The sequence below is a fragment of the Nelumbo lutea genome, chromosome 2 (assembly GCF_056320005.1).
Source record: "Nelumbo lutea isolate HS-2025 chromosome 2, American lotus-T2T, whole genome shotgun sequence".
Lineage (NCBI taxonomy): Eukaryota > Viridiplantae > Streptophyta > Magnoliopsida > Proteales > Nelumbonaceae > Nelumbo > Nelumbo lutea.
In genome coordinates this window covers 113,193,829-113,212,639 of record NC_142685.1, presented here as the reverse complement: position 1 = coordinate 113,212,639, position 18,811 = coordinate 113,193,829, and the positions used below count along the sequence as shown (strand labels likewise).

The 18,811-nt window shown below is 31.4% G+C and overlaps 2 protein-coding genes across 2 annotated transcripts; both read left to right on the top strand.

Moving 5' to 3' along the window:
* Positions 1-401: 401 nt before the first annotated feature.
* On the top strand, positions 402-2,668 carry LOC148872913 (flavonoid 3',5'-methyltransferase-like). Its single transcript, XM_088973864.1, has 5 exons — positions 402-552; positions 880-965; positions 1,078-1,222; positions 1,510-1,641; positions 2,266-2,668. The coding sequence occupies exons 1-5, from the start codon at positions 499-501 to the stop codon at positions 2,551-2,553; spliced, it is 705 nt and encodes a 234-aa protein (XP_088829990.1). The 5' UTR covers positions 402-498; the 3' UTR covers positions 2,554-2,668.
* A 10,650-nt stretch (positions 2,669-13,318) lies between these two features.
* Positions 13,319-15,253, top strand: LOC148872912 (flavonoid 3',5'-methyltransferase-like). Its single transcript, XM_088973863.1, has 5 exons — positions 13,319-13,618; positions 13,751-13,836; positions 13,982-14,126; positions 14,503-14,634; positions 14,820-15,253. The coding sequence occupies exons 1-5, from the start codon at positions 13,565-13,567 to the stop codon at positions 15,105-15,107; spliced, it is 705 nt and encodes a 234-aa protein (XP_088829989.1). The 5' UTR covers positions 13,319-13,564; the 3' UTR covers positions 15,108-15,253.
* Positions 15,254-18,811: the final 3,558 nt, after the last annotated feature.

Sequence of the window (18,811 nt, the reverse complement as noted above, 5' to 3'; positions counted from 1 at the left end):
ACTGTGTCAGGCTCGGGCTTCGAGCCAGACCCATTCAAATTTCAACAAAAAATCAACCACAATGATACTTTGAACTTTGAATATATTTGGCCCTTGATCTGTTCGGCAGAGTCCATCTATTCCCCATACCTACCTCACAACATTTTGCAGTCACAATCGGGAATATTTTCTCTACTTATATATTTTTTATTCACGGGAAAATATATCCACACAACCACCCCATGTGTCAAATAAAACAATTTAATGAAATATAAAACTTATTGGAATAGTCAATAGACTCCACTTCAAGAACAAAATAAATTATTTACATTTCAAGCAAATGACTATGATCTCCTACTCGGAAAAAGGGGGAAAAATTAATTCAATATAAAAATAAGAGATCGGATATTATAGAAATTGCCTATAAAAATATAGCTGGAGTTCTAATTCATCATTCTACTTCCTAGCCTCTTCGTCTTGCTTTGCATTTCAACATTTCTCTCCGGAGGATATTCAGCCATGGGGTATAACGATTTGCCAACTAGCATCCTCCAAAGTGAAGCTCTCACCAAGGTTTGTTCTTTTGCCATTCAAATCTACACTGAGCTCCAACCAATAAAACTAGTAACAATCAGATGTTTGGATTCATTTCGATTTCAACAGTTTGATCGGGCGGAATTGGAAGCCATTCCCATCCCTGGTAGAATGATACCTCCATTTGAGAGGATAGTCATTCCCTCCCTCTTTCTTAAAAATGAGAATTCATTCCATCTGATTCTGATTCCTGTCTGAATCAAGTAGATAAAAGGAATACATTATTCTGGTTACAAACCAAGCAGACCCTTAAAGATTGATTTTTGAATAATCAAACATTAATGCTGATATAATTTCATGTCACAGTATATCTTAGAAACAAGTGTTTATCCAAGGGAGCATGAGCAACTTAAAGAAATTAGATTGGCCACCGTTGAGAAATATGGCTCGGTGTAAGTTCATTCCTTGTTTTTCTTTCTTTGATAGGGGGTTGCTTTGAATTCAAAGGAGGTAATTAGTTTAGGTGGTTTTAATCTTCAACTGTTTATTGAATACATGATATAGGAGCATAATGAGCTTGGCGCCAGATGAAGCACAGTTCCTATCAATGCTTTTAAAGGTTATGAATGCCAAGAAGACATTAGAGATCGGAGTGTTTACTGGGTATTCTCTTCTCACCACTGCTCTTGCACTGCCAGAAGACGCCAAGGTTGGTAACTCTCAAGTCTCATCCTATACCCCCAATACTATTTTGTTTTTGGTTGGCAGATGGGAGATCACATCTAAGGCTGTGATTGGGCCCAATCCAAATCCCATCGGATTGGAGTTTTGGATAAATCGGGATACATCAACCTCATATTTTTCAATAAATGATAACATACGGAAGATGTTAATGATATAGATTTATGATTATTAGCTGTTTAAAGTTTTCATTATTTGCTTGATTAACACTAATGATAATATATATGAAAATTTTCTTATGCTAAATCTCTGCAGATGACAGCAATTGATATCAATAAAGAAACCTTCGAGGTAGGATTGCCATTTATCCGCAAGGCTGGCATGGAGTACAAGATCAATTTTATCGAGTCTGATGCCATGTCGGTAATAAAGGAAATGTTGAGCAATGTGAGTTCATAGTTTCTTATACATCATACATAAGAAAGCGATTACATTTTTTTTCTTCATTACTCTTTATATTTCCCTATTCCATGGTTCACTTTATGGTATGGTAGGTAGGGGTGCTTCTTGGTTAGGTTTACCAAGGTTCATATTTTAACACGATCGGGCGTATCGAAGCAATTTTTTAAAAGTTCGATATATTTTAAACATTGGGCCTTACCTAAACCCATGGTTTAAGGTCAAATTAGAAACCTTAGGGTTAAAGGTTGAAAAATATGAACTTGGTCCAAAATCAAAGTTGCACAAATGGGCCTTAATCATTCTAAAGATTTCGTGGTTGGTAGGAGTGCAACTTGGGTTAGCCCAAGTTAACATATTTACACTAGTTCAGGCCGGGACCTTTGGGCCTGGCCCTTTTAAAATTTGATAAACTCAATCCAGACTCGCCCAAATTGCACCTCTAGTGGTTGGACTGTAGAGTATTTTGGAGGCCCAATGGGCCATAAACATTTGTAAGGCCCCAAATCAAAGTTGGGATCTCTTATAAATCATGTGAATAGAAAAAACCTGGGTAACCTGTAACCGTTAGATTGAAGGAGCCTTATTGATGCACTGTGCTATCTCATGCAGGGTGAAGAGGGTTTTGATTTTGTGTTCGTGGACGCTGACAAGGAAAACTACATCAAATATCACGAAATACTGATACAATTGGTGAAGGTAGGAGGAATTATTGCATACGACAACACCCTGTGGTTTGGCTCAGTTGCATTTGCAGAAGATGATGAGATGCCAGAAGTCTTGAGAATGCACAGGGAGTCCATGTTGAAGTTAAACAACTACTTGGTTTCTGATCCTCGAATTGAACTATCCCATCTTTCTATTGGTGACGGCCTTACATTATGCAGGCGTTTGTATTAATCGGTGCAAGATGGAGAGAGAGAGAGAGATGAGTTAGATTTCTTTTTCAGTGTCATGGAACTGAAGCTAAGGCATTTAGCAGCAATGATAAAATAAAGATTTATTTTGTATGAAATCCATTACATTTCTATTATTTAACTTTCATGGGATTTATTAAGCGAAAATTAAATAATAGAAATGGTCATTTACTAAAATACACCTTATAATTTCATGGATTTACTAAAATATACCATATAGTTAGCATTTTACTACACCACTTATAATTTGCAATGAATTTAATCAAACTTTCATTAGTTGACAGTGGAAAATGATAGTGTTGATCTTAATTTTCATTTAAATAAATTTAATCAAAAGAAAATAAAAATAAAAATACCATTTTTGCCCTTAATAAGGCATAGGCAACCACTCTATTTGCTATATTTGGTCAATTTTGTTTTTTGTACAAAAAAAGTGTTCAGGGTATTTTTGGAATAAAAAATTATGGGCCTAATGGCAAAACAAACACTCCTTAATGAAAGGTTGATTAAGTAAATAAGTTGTAAAATATATGAGATGTTTTAGTCAAATGAAAACTATAAGATAGGTTTAAGTAAATATGTAAAACTATAAGGTGTGTTCTAGTAAATGACCCTAATGTTGCATTTGGAATCAGTGTAAAATGTCATTAGTGTAAATAATACACTCATGACATTTTACACTGAACCAGAAAGTGACCGTTGCTTTTTTGAAAATAGTGATGGGTGGAGGAGTGTAAAGATTTACATTGATAAAATCAATGTAGTTTTTACATCGACTACCGATGTAAAACTTTAGAGGCGATGAGGTTTTACATCTATTATCAACGTAAAACTACACTCCATCCAAATGCATGCAAAAAACTGAACTACAATGTAGTTTTATGTCGATAATAATTACACCCTCTTTCTAAACGCATATAAAACCGAATCGATGTAAAACTTACATTGGTTCTTGATTTACATCGCATCTAAATGCAACATAATAGAAACACATAAGAGTAAACAATTGTTTTATATTTTCAACTTTTGAAATAATTAATAATTATTCATATTTTATATACTACTTTTAATAAATTTTTTATAATACAAAAATAACAATAATTAATTTCAATTATGTTTATTCATCTAACAAATGAAATCGACCAACCCGATCAACTCAACTCGAGTTGGTCGGTTTTCTAGTATTTTAGGTCGGCTTTGGTTCAAAGATTTCCTAATTCAACCAAGTTAGATCAGTTTCACTTTGGTCATTTGTAAATCAACCAAAATCGGACAGCCTAACCATGGATATATATTAGTATTTGTATTTTAAATATAATTTTTAATATGAAAAATTAGAAAATTTTCCATATTTCTTAGTCTAAAATGTTGTATATCATAAATCTAATTTATTTATTTATTTATTTATTAATTGCACTATAATTTTTAAAATTAAATTAAAATTTTAAGTTTAAATCTTTTGAATCGACTAAATAAACCAAAAAATCAACCCAAACTGATACAGCTTGAATGGGTCAATTTTTACAAAAGGTCAGTAGATTTTAACCGACCAACTCCCTAACTTGACTAGGTCAATTTGGTTGACCAAATAGCCTATGATCGAACCGGACCAACTTATGAACACGGATAATTTCAGCAAAATTAATACTCTCATCTCTAATAAATAGCAATAGTTTAATCTCCAATAATTATTAAAAATTTATAGTGAAAATACACAATTATCAAAAATATATTTATAATGAAAAAAGTACAATAATTACAAAATACAATAAGTACTAAAAATATATTAACTTATTCAATAAATAGTATAATCTCAAATAACAGTTTAATCTTTAATAAATATTAATCAATAAGTTATAAAAAATGCAATAAATACAATAAGTACAATAAATAAAATTTAAAAATTTCAATAATAGTAGCTTAATTTCCAATAATTATTGAATTTTTTTTGTTAAATAAAAAAACAAAATAAATTTATGCATAATCATTGAAAATACATTTATGACAAAAACCAACAAATAATTACTGAAATACAATAAATATTAACTTTAGCATATACAATTATATAATAAATACAGATTAAGAGTTTAAAATTATTATTAATAAATATTAATTTTTATGAAAGTTATTTTTTCGAATTATTACTTGATATAAGTGAAAATAGTTATTATAATATTATGTAAAATATTAAATTATTATTAATTTCAATATTATGTTATAATTATTTTTCTACTTTGAAGATTTTTTTTTAATTTATTACATAATTTTGTTATTTTAACTATTTAAGATATAGTTATGCTAAGTTTTTAGGTATTTAAATATTTAAATAATCTATAAAATATTTAATTTTTTTTTGTTATTTGAATTTTATTTTTTAAGGCTATTACATATTATTAAATATTTGAAAAACATTTAGATTGATAATCTGGAAAAACATAATTTAAATTTTTATTTCATAATTTCGTGATAAATTTTGTAAAAATACAAAATTAATTTTTTTTTATGTTTTTAATAAATATTTTAAAGTTATTATATAATTTGTTAGCATATTTAAATAATTCTAAAATTTTTTAACCCAAACTTTCTTTAGATAGATATAGATAAAACGTAGGGGAGAGGAAAAATAGGAATTAGAGATTCTTTAGGAGAGAAACAATCTACTAAATTAGAGATAATTTTGGAGATAAATAGGAATTAGAGATAATTTAGAAGATAAATAGGTATTAGAGATAATTTTGCAGAAAGTAGGGGATAGTGGGGGAGGTAGTTTAGGAGAAATGATTATTTAGCTTATTAGGAAAGTGCATCTCATTGGTTGTTTAAAAAATGACATGGAATAAAAAAATAAGAAATTCAAAAAAATGAGAAAATTTATTCAATGCCTTGTTTTAATATATACTTGCACGAGACTTATTAAGCGAAAGCTAAGTAATAAAAGGGCTATTTACTAAAATACCCCTTATAATTTCATGGATTTACTAAAATCTACCCTATAGTTAGTATTTTACTTAAACACCACTTATAATTTGCAATGGATTTAATCAATCTACTATTAGATGATAGTGGAAAATGACAACGTTGATCCTAATGTTCATTTAAATAAATTTAATCAAAAGAAAATAAAAAATAAAAATACCATTTTTGCCCTTAATAAGACATAGGCAACTACTTTATTAGCTATATTTGGTCAATTTTGTTTTCTATACAAAAAAAAAATAATGATATTTTTGAAATAAAAAATCATGGACCTAATGGCGAAACAAACACTCATCAATGAAATGTTGATTAAGTAATAAGTTGTAAAAATATATGGGATGTTTTATAAAAATGAAAACTATAACGTAACATTTAAGTAAATATGTAAAACTATAAGGTGTGTCCTAGTAAATGACCTTAATAGAAATACATAAGAGTATACACTTGTTTTATGTTTTCAACTTTTTAAATAATTAATAATTATTCATATTTTCTATACTACTTTTAATAAACATTTTGTAATGCAAAAATAACAATAATTAATTTTTGTTATGTTTATTCATCAAACTAATGAAATTGACCAACCCGATCAACTCGATCCGAGTTGGTTAGTTTTATGGTATTTTAGGTTGGTTTTGGTTCAAAAACTTCCCAATTGGATGAAGTTGGATCAACTTCACTTTGGCCATTTGTAAACCGACCAAAATTGAATGACCTAACCATGGATATATATTAATATTTTATATTTTAAATATAATTCTTAATATGGAAAAGTAGGAAATTTCCCATATTTCTTAGTCTAAAATGTTTAATATCATATTTCATAGTCTAAAATGTTGTCAAAATGGGCTATCCATTTGGTTCGAATGGTTGGATCGTTCAACCCAGGAATCGGACCTGTAACTGCTTCAATGTTCGGTTTGTTTTAAAAACCTTGACCATAAATACAACAAGTACAATAAATTATATTTAAAATTTTCAATAATAGTAGTTTAATCTCTAATAATTATTGAAAGTTTTCTATTAAATAACAAAACAAAATAAATTTGTACATAATCATTAAAAATACAATTATCACAAAAAATAATAAATTATTACTGAAATACAATAAATATTAAATTTAGTATATATAATTATATAATACATACAAATTAAGAGTAAAATTATTATTAATAAATATTATTTTTTTTGAAAATTATTTTCCCAAATTATTACTTGATATAAGTGAAATTAGTTATTTACAATATTATATAAAAATATTAAATTATTATTAATTTCAATATTATGTTATAATTATTTTTCTACTTCTTAGATTTTTTTTAATTTATTACATATTTTCTTTATTTAACTATTTACAACCAATTGAGCACCGAAAATCAACCCAAACCAATACAACCTGATTTAGTTGGTTTTCACTAATGGTCAGTAGATTTTGGGTAACCAATTCCCCAACCTAACTAGGTTGATTTGGTTGGCCAAATATCCTACAACCAAACTAAACCAGGACGTGATCAACACCCCTAATTGAAAATATATTTATAATAAAAACTATACACAATTACTGAAAATACTATAATTATTAATTTTAGTATATTTAATATATAATAAATATAGATTAAGATTTTAAATCTTTATTAATGAATATTAATTTTTGAAAGTTATTTTTCAAGAATTATTAATTGATGTAAGTGAAATTGGATATTTAAAATATTATTTAGTTATTTAAATAATATCCTTATTTAAACTCTATAATTTTAATTATTTATTGAATTTAATAATCAATAAAAATATATTTTATTCTATTATTACATAATTTTCTTATTAATTTTGTAAAAATATTAAATTAATATTAATTTGAATATTATGTTATGATTTTTTTTTCATTTTAAGATTTTTCTATTTTATTTCATAATTTCGTTACTTTAACTATTTAAAATATAGTTATGTTAAATACATTATTAAAAATATTTAAATAATATATAAAATATTTAAAAATAATACATATTATTTGAATTTAAAATATTTAGTTATTGAAATATTGAAATAATTAAATATTTTTTATATTATAATTTATATATTTCTAGTATTTTATTATTTACGATATATAGTTATAGAAATATTGAAATAATATGTTATTTTTAAATTTTATATTTATAATGTTTGAATAACATTTAATTTGAATAGTATGGAAAGTGATAATTTATATTGTTAGTACATAATTTCGTGATGAATTTTGTACAAACATAAAACTATTAATAATATTAATATTATTAAATATATTATAATTATTTTGTGTGTTTTGAAGAAATATTTTAAAGTTTATACTATTATTACATAATTGCATTATTAATTTTGTATAAACATTAAATTATTATTAATTTGAATATTATGTTATGATTTTTTTTAAGATTTTATTTTTTATTTTATTGCATAATTTCGTTATTTTAACTATTTAAAATGCAGTTATGTTAAATATTTCATTATTTAAAATATTTAAATAATATATAAAATATTTAAAATACTCATTATTTGAATTTAAGATATTTAGTTACTGAAATATTTAAATAATTAAATATTTTTTCTATATAATTATTTATCTATTTTTAGTATTTTATTTTTTAAGATATTTAGTTACTATTATTTGAATAACTTTTAATTTGAATAATCTGGAAAATCATAATTTATATTGTGAGTACATAAATTCGTGTTTAATTTTGTAGAAATATAAAACCATTAATCATATTTTAATTATTATGTAATTAATTAGTTAAAAACTAATTATCAAAAAATAATTTATTTATTTTAAATAAATTACTATTAATTTAAATAAATCATTCATTAACAGAAAATAATAACTAACCAGTGGAGGGGCCCTGCTTCATAGGGGCTGGAATAGAATCATTGACCCGTTGACCCATTGACTCGGTCCTTGGCCAAAAACCGTTGAATCGATCAATGACCCATTGGCCTGAGTAGTTGAACCATTGGCCCGTTGACCCATTCAATGGCTTTTGTCCATTTTTTTTTATCTTTTTAATTGGGAACCATCCACGCAAGTGGTTCCATTTTATTCAAATCTCGATCCCTAGCCAAAAATCATTAAATCAGTCAATGACCCATTGACACGGGCGGTTGAACTGTTGACCTGTTCAATGATTTTTGGTCATTTTTCTAATGTTTTTAATTTTTATTGTCAAAACGGGTCATCTGTTTGAACTAAACAGTCGAATTGTTGACCCAAAACCGGTGGCCATAACAGTTCTATTTTCAGGTTGTATGATTCACATGCTCGAATGACATAACACGTATGGTACGGCTTAATGAACCTCATATACTCAATTTTTTGCCTGTAATTTTTGTTGTCAGAATGGGTCATTTATTTATTTATTTTTTATTCTTTTAATTAGGAACTGTCAAGGCAACCAGTTCCATTTTACCCCAATCCTGGTCCCTGGCCAAAAATCGTTGAATCGGTCAATGACCCATTGACCTGAGTGGTCGAACCGTCAATCCATTGACATGTTCAATGTTTTTTGGCTGTTTATATATATATATATATTATTTTTGTTGTTAGAACATGTCATTTGTTCGAATAGGACGATCGAACTATCGACCCAAAAACCAGTGGCCAAAACAGTTCCATTTTCGTGTCGTATGAGTCACATGGTCGAATGACATAACATGTATGATATTACTCAATGGACCTAACATTGTCAATTTTTTGCCTGTAATTTTTGTTGTCAGAATGGGTTGTCCATTCGAACCGGACGATCGAATTGTCGACCTGAAAACCGGAGGCCAGAACAATTTCGTAATTTTTTTCTTGTGATTTTTTGTTGTTAGAACGGGCCATCTATTCGAACTGAATGGTTGAAATCTTGACCCAAAAACCGGTGGCCTAAACGGTTTCGTTTTCGAGTCATATGAGTCACACGCTCGAAACATAAGACGTATGATTCTACTTAATGCACCTCACAAACTCAATTTTTTCCTATAATTTTTGTTGTCAAAACAGACCGTCTGTTCGAACCGGATGATCAAACTTTCGACCCGAAAACTGGTGGCCAGAATGGTTCCATAATTTTTATTGTTAGAATGGGCCATCCGTTTGAATCGGACAGTCGAACCATCGGTTGTCAGAACATTATTAACAACATTAATCAATAATAGTAAGTAATTATACTATTTAATTAAATAATCATTGATGATAGTTTTAATAATATTATTTATTTCTTTTTAATATAACAGTAAATATTAAATTTATGAATAGGATTTAATAACAATATTTATTAAAATAATAATTACCAAAATTAAATTAAATTAACAGTATTTATTAGTGATAGTCAGTAATTATAATATTTTATTAAATAATCAATAAGAATACTTTTAATAACATTTTTAATTATTTTTAATATAACAATAATTACTAAATTCATTAAAAGTATTTATTAATAACAATATTTATAATTTTAATTTAAAATAAAATTAAAGTAGATATCTATTTATTAAAAATATTTATAATAATAGTAATTATTAATTATAATCACTAATTATATATTTATTAAATTACTGTAATAATCAGTAATTTATAATAACAGTAATAATCATTAATTATTAAATTACTGTAATAATTAGTAATTACTGTTTTTTTGTATGACAGTAATTACTGGGTTGCTTTCAAATGGGAATCTACTCGCACGAATAGATTCCATTTATTACATGGAGAGAGCACCCCTATCCAATATTATCCTATTAATATATATACTAGCGCGGTGGCCCCTGCGTTGTAGGGGCTAATGAGTATAGAAAAATAAATCTTAAAATATGAGACTTTTTTCTTTGGAAGGGCTACGAGAAGAGTTGGTTGAAAGGTAAAATTATAATGATTGTTGGGTCATTTTGAAGACACCCCATCCTCGTAGTTTACTATAACAAATACTTCTTGTAGTTCAGTTTGAAATAGTCAACAAATTAACCAATATGAGTAATGTTTAAATAAGCAAATTGAACTAAATATTAATTAAGGTGGTGTTCGGTTTCATGGAACATCCATCATATATTGAGTTTTGGTATGCACCATGATTGCTTAGGGCGTTCGGTTGGTTCATGGTGTGGACCAATTCACACTATCTCGTGGATTGGTCCACACCACAGGCCAATTTATCATCCGTGGGTTTATCTCATGGATTAAACCACACCATGCTGTTGTATGGGATGAGGAGTTATCCCTTACTTTGCATCTAATATTTACCGTTGCATATATCATGCTATTTGAATTTGCATGAAAAAGTCAAGGTTTTTAAAACCAACCCGGAGAATGATCCGATCAGGAGTCCAATTCTCGGGTCGAATGGTCCGACTGTTGAAACAAAAAGATCAGCCTATTCTGACAGAAATAATAAAAAGCAGTCAAAATTGTTGAATGGTTCAAACAGTTCAATCGCCCAGGTCAGCGGTTTGCTGACGAAATCAATCTTTTTTGGCCAAAATCCTGTTTTGGCGAAAAATGGAACTAGTCACCTAACTAGTTCTTGGTTTTTTTTGGTCCTACTGTCCGATTTGGTCCAGTTTTGAAAACCATGGAAAAGTATTAACATTTAATTGGATAAATATATATTTTATTATTTGTTATTTTATAAGGTTTCCAAAACCGACTCGAAGAATGAACCAGTTAAGGGTTTGGTTCCCAGGTTGAACGGTCGAACCTGTTCTGACAGAAAAAATAAAAAAAATAATAAAAGATCGACATCTTTGAATGGTTCAAACAATTCGAACGGTTCAACTGCCAGGGCCAATGGTTTGCTGACCAAATCAATGTTTTTTAGTGAAAATCAAGTTTTGGCGAAAAATGGAACTGGTCACCTGACTGGTTCTCGACTTTTCCGGTATGCCCGTCTGGTTCAGTCCGGTTTTGAAAACCATGGAAAAAGTAATAACATTTAATTGAATAAATGTATATTTTATTATTTATTATTTTACAAGGTTTTTAAAACCAACTCGGAGAATGAAACAGTCAGGGGTCTGGTTCTCACGTCGAACGGTTGGCTTGTTTTGACCAAAACCATTGAACAGTTTGAACGGTTCGAATGGTTCAACCACTCGGGTAAGCGGTTTGTTGACTAAATCAACATTTTTTTTGGCCAAAATCCAGTTTTGGCAAAAAACGAAACTGGCCACCTGATAGGTTCCCGGTTTTTCCAGTCCGATTGTCCGGTCTAGTTTTGAAAACCATGGAAAAAGTAATAACATTTAATTGGATAAATGTATATTTTATTATTTATTGGTTTACAAGGTTTTTAAAATCGACCCGGAAAACGAACTAGTCAGGGGTCCGATTACCGGGTCAAATGGTTGGCCTGTTCTAACAGAAAAATAATAAATAATAAAAACTAAAAAATGAGCAAAATCATTGAACCGTTCAAATGACAAGACCTCTGGTTCATTATAGGATAGACCTAGGACCAAATTCCATTACCACTAGAGTTGGGGGTTAAGGGGATAGAAAATTGACTGTTATGTAGTTCTATCTGTTGTATTTACCCAAGGGAATTTGAGCAACTTAAAGGGTTTTTGAGAACATGGTTGGTTTTGTTTTTAAAAATAAAAACATGCCCTTAAAAAAATCATATTATCAAACACGCCCTTAAAAAAATCAAAGAGACCATTACTGAGAAATATGACATCAGGTTTTTGTTTTTCTTCATTTTCTTTCTTTCTTTTATGTAGTATAAATTATTATCACCCTCAAAATCAATGACAATGCTACAAGCAAAGGTGGGGCCAGAAAATTTCTACTTAGGGTAATGAGAAAGTTATATATATATATATTAGGGGTGATTATTATTGGGTTATGATTATTATTGAGCACATGTCCATTGTAAGCTTAAGGGGTAATAATTTGTAGTTTATCTTTTTTCACTCCTTGCACAGTCAGGTAAATGATTTCTTAATCTAATGGGCTTTATAGGCAATATCCCTGGATACAAATATAGAGGTTGGGGACATGTGGCACAATACTAACTGTTAGTGATGCATTAGTGGAGATTCTGGAGAAACATCTGTTAAGCATGTTGTAGCCTTTGGAGTAAAGTTGTGAATCACAGCCCCCGATGTATTATTGATGTGAACGATATGATGTTAAGGAGTTATAAAATACACCCAAAGGTTGTGATTTCAGAATTTGTTTTTAATTATTTGATAAATCCAAAAGGATGTTACACAAGTAGTGATGACAAATTTTCTAATTTCTCCCAATCGTATGGGTTCCCCATGGGGGATTGGGTGAGGATGAGAATGATTTTCCCCATGGGGGATAGGGTGAGGATGAGAGAGCACTCCCCATCCCTTACGGCGTCTGATCTCCATCCCATGAGGATCCCCACTTCTATATGTTTGTATGTATATATGTATATTAATATTTTTAAAAAATATGATTGAATATATTTTTATCTTTTCTTAATAGAATTATAAATTATAAATATTTTATTTTTAATTTTTAATTGAAAAAATAAAAATAAAATAATTGACATTATGAAAAAATATGAGGAGTGGAAATCCCGATGGGGCGGGGAGTGACTCCTGGCATTCCTGTACAAAGGCAGGGAGTAACACGTTTGCAAGAATGAAGAAGGCAAATTACATTAAGATAGCGCATAGCGGATTTCCCATGCCAGTCTTATCTCTAACTGCCACTATGGGCCCTATGCAATTAAGGCATGAATTATTGGTCAATTTGGAAGAAGTATAAATGTAAATAAGTACAGTGCAAAAATATATAAAATATAAAGTTTTATAGTATACTCTTTCCAAACTGAGCCTTAGATTCACTTTGAAAATTCAAAAATACAAATGCAAATATGAGCTGGAAGCGGGCCGTATGCATTTAAGGCGTGACTTATTGATTCCACATAAAGCATGCATTGAGCAGGCTTTATAAATTCAAACTTTCTTCTTCATCTATGCATTTGCCTTCATTTTGCCTTGCATTTCATCAATATTTCTCTCCAAAGTACTAAGCCATGGGATCAGACGGCATTTCGAGCAGCATCCTCCAAAGCGAAGCTCTCTCCAAGGTCTTCAATTATTGTATTCTTTTACGAGAATCATGGGTGTTGATGAGTAAAATTAAAACCTCTCAAGATAGATTTAATCACCTTGCACTATTATCAAAAGGTCGTAATTAATATGCCTTTTTCATGTTGCAGTATATCTTAGAAACAAGTGTTTATCCAAGGGAGCATGAGCAACTTAAAGAAATTAGAGAGGCCACAGCTGAGAAGTATGGCTTCATGTAAGTTTACTCTTTGTTCTTCTTCCTTTTTCTTAATTTGTTCCTTTTAGTAATGAGGTTGCTTTAATTTGGAGGTAAATAATTAATTAACAAGATGGTTTAAGTAATCTTCAACTGTTTATTGGGAAACATGTACATGATATAGGAGCATAATGAGCTTGGCGCCAGATGAAGCACAGTTCCTATCAATGCTTTTAAAGGTTATGAGTGCCAAGAAGACATTAGAGATCGGAGTGTTTACTGGCTATTCTCTTCTCACCACTGCTCTTGCACTGCCAGAAGACGCCAAGGTTGGTTACTCTCATCCTACACCCCCAATACTATTTTGTTTTTGGTTGGCAGATGGGAGTTTAGAAAGAATTTACAAGGGTTGCACGCAACCACGGTTGCAGAATATATATATTTTTTTGGTTTTAGCCTTGGGTTAGAACCGCGAATTACACAGTCCGGATCAGATGGGGACACACTATGGGCCATTCGTTCGGTTCGAATGATCGAACTGTTCGACTCAGAAATCGAACCCTTAATCGATTTGTTGTCTGATTCGATTTTAAAAACCTTGATTGAGATTATATGTTTATGTAATATTAATTATTAGTTGTTTATACTCTACACTATTTACTTAGTTAAATTTAACAATAGAATATGTGAAACTTTTCTTTGTAGGCAACAGCAATTGATGTTGATAAGAAAGCCTTTGAGGTAGGGTTGCCATTTATCCGGAAGGCTAGCGTGGAGCACAAGATCAACTTTATTGAGTCTGATGCCATGGTGGTAATAAAGGAAATGCTGAGCAATGTGAGCTCATAGTTCCTTATACATCATACATAAGAAAGCAATAATATTTGTTTTCTTCAGTATTCTTCACATTTCCCTATTCCATGCATGATTCACTTTATGATAGGTAGGGGTGAAAAATCAAATCAAACATTAATAGTCTAAGTTAAGATTAGGGTTGAAAAATCAAAGTTTTTATTTTGCAGGGTGAAGATGGTTTCGATTTTGTATTAGTGGATGCTGACAAAGAAAACTTCATCAAGTATCATGAAATACTGATACAACTGGTGAAGGTAGGAGGAATTATTGCATACGACAACACACTGTGGTTTGGCTCAGTTGCGCATGCAGACGGTGATGAGATGTCAGAAGTTATGAGGAAGTACAGGGACTCCATGTTAAAGTTAAACAGCTACTTGGTTTCTGATTCTCGCATTGAACTATCCCATCTTTCCGTTGGCGATGGCCTTGCTTTATGCAGGCGTTTGTATTAATCTTCACTAGTTTGAGTGCAAGATGATGAGTGAGGAGAGAGAGAAATGGATGGATTATTAGCTTAATTAGAATTGTTGCATGGAAGCTTGGACGTGGAGCTTAAGCAAGTAGCAGTATTATAAAATAAATATTTTTCTTCAGGCAATAAGTAGTTAATGGTCATTTTGTACGAATTCCACTCCTGAGCTCTTAAAATCAACATCACAAGGGTGATCTTGTACCGCTCAATGCATTAAAGGCTTAAATTTCACTTGCAGTGCTGAAACCATTGACAGCCTATAGAGAGAGATCCTTGAATAAATGGTAATGCTCGGGATCTCCTATCCATACCTACCCACATGCATTGGGAACATCTAGCGGTGGCAATTGGACGGGTTGGGTTGTGTTTGGATTGGGTTGAGCTTCAATCTAATTCATCTAACCCGTTGACCTATTAGTGAAATTAAATGAATTGGGTTCAACCCAAACCTACTTTAACCCAATCTAATCCACCTAAACTCATTAATCTTATATTTATGTATATAAAACAAAAAACTAGCTCCCTCTTGACAAATAAGTTGGTCATAGCTTAGTGGTAATATTAGTTGTTATTTACATAAGTGGTGAAGAAAATTAATAACAACTTAAGGAATTAATACTTGTATCTTTAGTGGTTAACCCAATGGTTATTCACAACCCAACCCATTTAAATTGACCCAATGGGTGATCAACCCATTTCCAACCCGCCAAGTAAATGGGTAAATTGAGTGGATTGGGTGGATTTAGCGGGTTGGGTGAAAAATTGCTACCCCTAAGAACATCTCCCCATTCATGACAGCATACAAGTGGAAGAAATGTTCATAAGTATGGTTATAATGTCCTATGAGTAGGCATGAGTAAGAGATCCCAAGTGTTTCTTTTCATATTCAGAGTATATCGTTTTTTTTTTCCTATAAGTGGGAAATGAAATACAACCAATGTGGGGACGCTTTTTCCCTAGATGTTGCACAGGTTGTTAGTGCATGCCTTCTAACTATAGGTCTTCTACCTTTCCTCATGAATGTAACCGATTGTTAGTGCATGCCTTCTAACTATAGGTCTTCTAGCTTTCCTCATGAATGTAACCGGTTGTTAGTGCATGCCTTCTAACTATAGGTCTTCTAGCTTTCCTCAATAATGGGCTTTATATTCCGTGGGGGATCCATATTCTTTTAAACTATCAACAAAAAAAATAAAAAAACAGTGTTTAATTATCTAAGGTTGCGTTCGGTAGAGGTGTAAATGCGAACCGCAGTACACTTTACACTCCGGTTGATATTTGCAGGCATTTGGTAGAGGTGTTAATATACCGGTGTAAAAGTCCATTCTTGTCAGAAAATTCATTGAAAATCAGTGAAAATTTTACATCACTAAAATCGATGTAAAACTTTACCGATCTGCCCAGCGGTTAAAGGGTAAAGTGTAAAACTCAAACCCGCGATCTGTCCGTTGCCCCTTATGTCGGGGCAAGGTTCTTTCGAGACAGGGTCATCTATTCATTATCTTCCTCTGATGAGAATAGAGAGGCGGCGACAACAGTGGTTGACCGTCGGAGGAAGATGATGGTGGGGCGTAGCCCTTTCTGCCGTGGTTGACCGTCGACGACAGTAGTGGTTGCCAGGGCAAGAACCGGTTGGCCATGCTCTGTACCCATCTCCTCTAAGGTTTAACTCCTCTTCACCTGAATATCCTCAGTATCTCTCCTCTACCATTGCCATGGTTCTCCAATTGACTACTGTGAGTGGCCATGTCATCGCCTTAGCTTTCTCGCCATTCATGGGGTTCCCAAGTGCCGTGGCAAGTCAGTACCTAGGACTGTTCAATGAAACCAACAATGGAGACTTTCTTCGATGGCGTTTTTGCCATAGATCTAGATACAATTCTTAGCCTCGAATTTGCTGATATAAATGATAATCATGTTGGGATCGATGTGAACAACCTTAAGTCGATTGAATCAACTCCAACGACTTATTATTCAAGCAAAGAAGGGATCAACAAGAGCTTGCACCTCATAAGCGGAGATCCAATGCAAGTTTGGATAGAGTAAGATGGTGTAGAGAAGCAACTCAATATAACATTAGCTCCACTTTATTACCCCAAACTTGAGATTCCCCTACTGTCGACCTCACTTGATCTTTCTTCTATTTTCATGGACTCTGTTTCTTGGCCGGCCAGCAAGGACTGCAAGGACTTTTACCTCAGTGATTTACCAAACGTGAATAGTGTTAAATGGGACAAACATCTGGTTCCCATTTTACACTCTCATGAACCCATCGATGTAATAATCCAAAGTGTAAATTTAGATTTACACCGTGATCAAATGTAGCCTAAGGGAATATATGCAACTTAAGCTTTGGAATTTTGAAGAGGGAAGTAGGTCAATGGAATTGTGGTTTCCATTGACTATTTCACCCATGTTCTTATTTAAAAAATGTGTAGGATCCACAACAAAATTGATTTTCTGGATATCACTTACTCGAGTAAGTGAGATACCCTTTCTAGACTTTGATTAGTTTTTTTTTTTTTTTTTCTCCACAAAACCGAGCTGGCATTACTATTTACAAAAGAGTTTTTATGCCTAACTTGTTTTGCAAGATCATGGGCTGGCATTACTGAGTTCAGGTTTACATACAGAATTGTAATATTTTCAAAAAAAGAGTGATGTTCATATATATGATCATATAAAGCCTATAGGTCCCATGTAATATGCCTGTTTGTTCTTTTCAACTTCATTAGAACCTCCTTGGAGTCCGAGAGCAAAAAACTTGCTTTAATACCCATACAAAAAAACTTTCGTAAACCTCTAATCACTGCCTAGAGCTCAACTGCTGCTGGTGATCTTGCCAAGCGTGGTTGTCCTTTTGACATGATAAGAGGAGACCTATGAGAGAAGATATATATAATAGTGGATGTAGTTTGTGTGGTGGCATTCCAAGAACCATCCACTAAGATGATCAGGAGGTCTGTAAGGAGAGCTTCTTGCAAATTCCAATCTGATTGCAGATTTGGTGGATTCGAAATTCTGAGTTCGATTTCTTTATAACTGTAACAATTTTCATCATTTCTCAGAATTTGGCGAGGGTCTGTATTCACTTTATTAAAAATTTGATCATTTCTTGCGTCCTATAAACTTTTGAAAGTGATACATATCTTTGCAATATAGTTATACATTAGAACTTTATTCTGCAAGTGAGAATCATGTTGCCACCACCATTGGATTAGATCCTCTTGGCCACAGTTCAGAAAAATTTCTGGAACAAGACCAACCTGGGCCTGCATCCAAACAGCCCTTGAGAGAGGGCATTGCAAAAAGTGGTACTCTTGGGTCTCTAGAGATTCCTTACCCACGTAAATAAAAACAAAATCGAAATGGTAAATACTCCCAAAATATACACTTAGCCCGGTAAATTAAACAAAAAAGAATATGGGCAAGTGCATTTATCGAGGTAAGTGCACTTACCTAGGAAAGTAGGTTCAAATTTATTCTTTTTTTTTCTTCAATTAATTTTCTTTCTTTCGGAGGGTTGCTAGTGAACTTGACAGTTTGATCCTTGGCTACAAGCCAAGTGGACAATTTATGATTAGGGATGAGCGTTGTTGGGTTAAAACTGAAAAGCGAACGAAAAATTTTGGTCTCAGTTTTTTGGTTATTTCATTTCGATTATTTCTGTTTTATAAAATATCG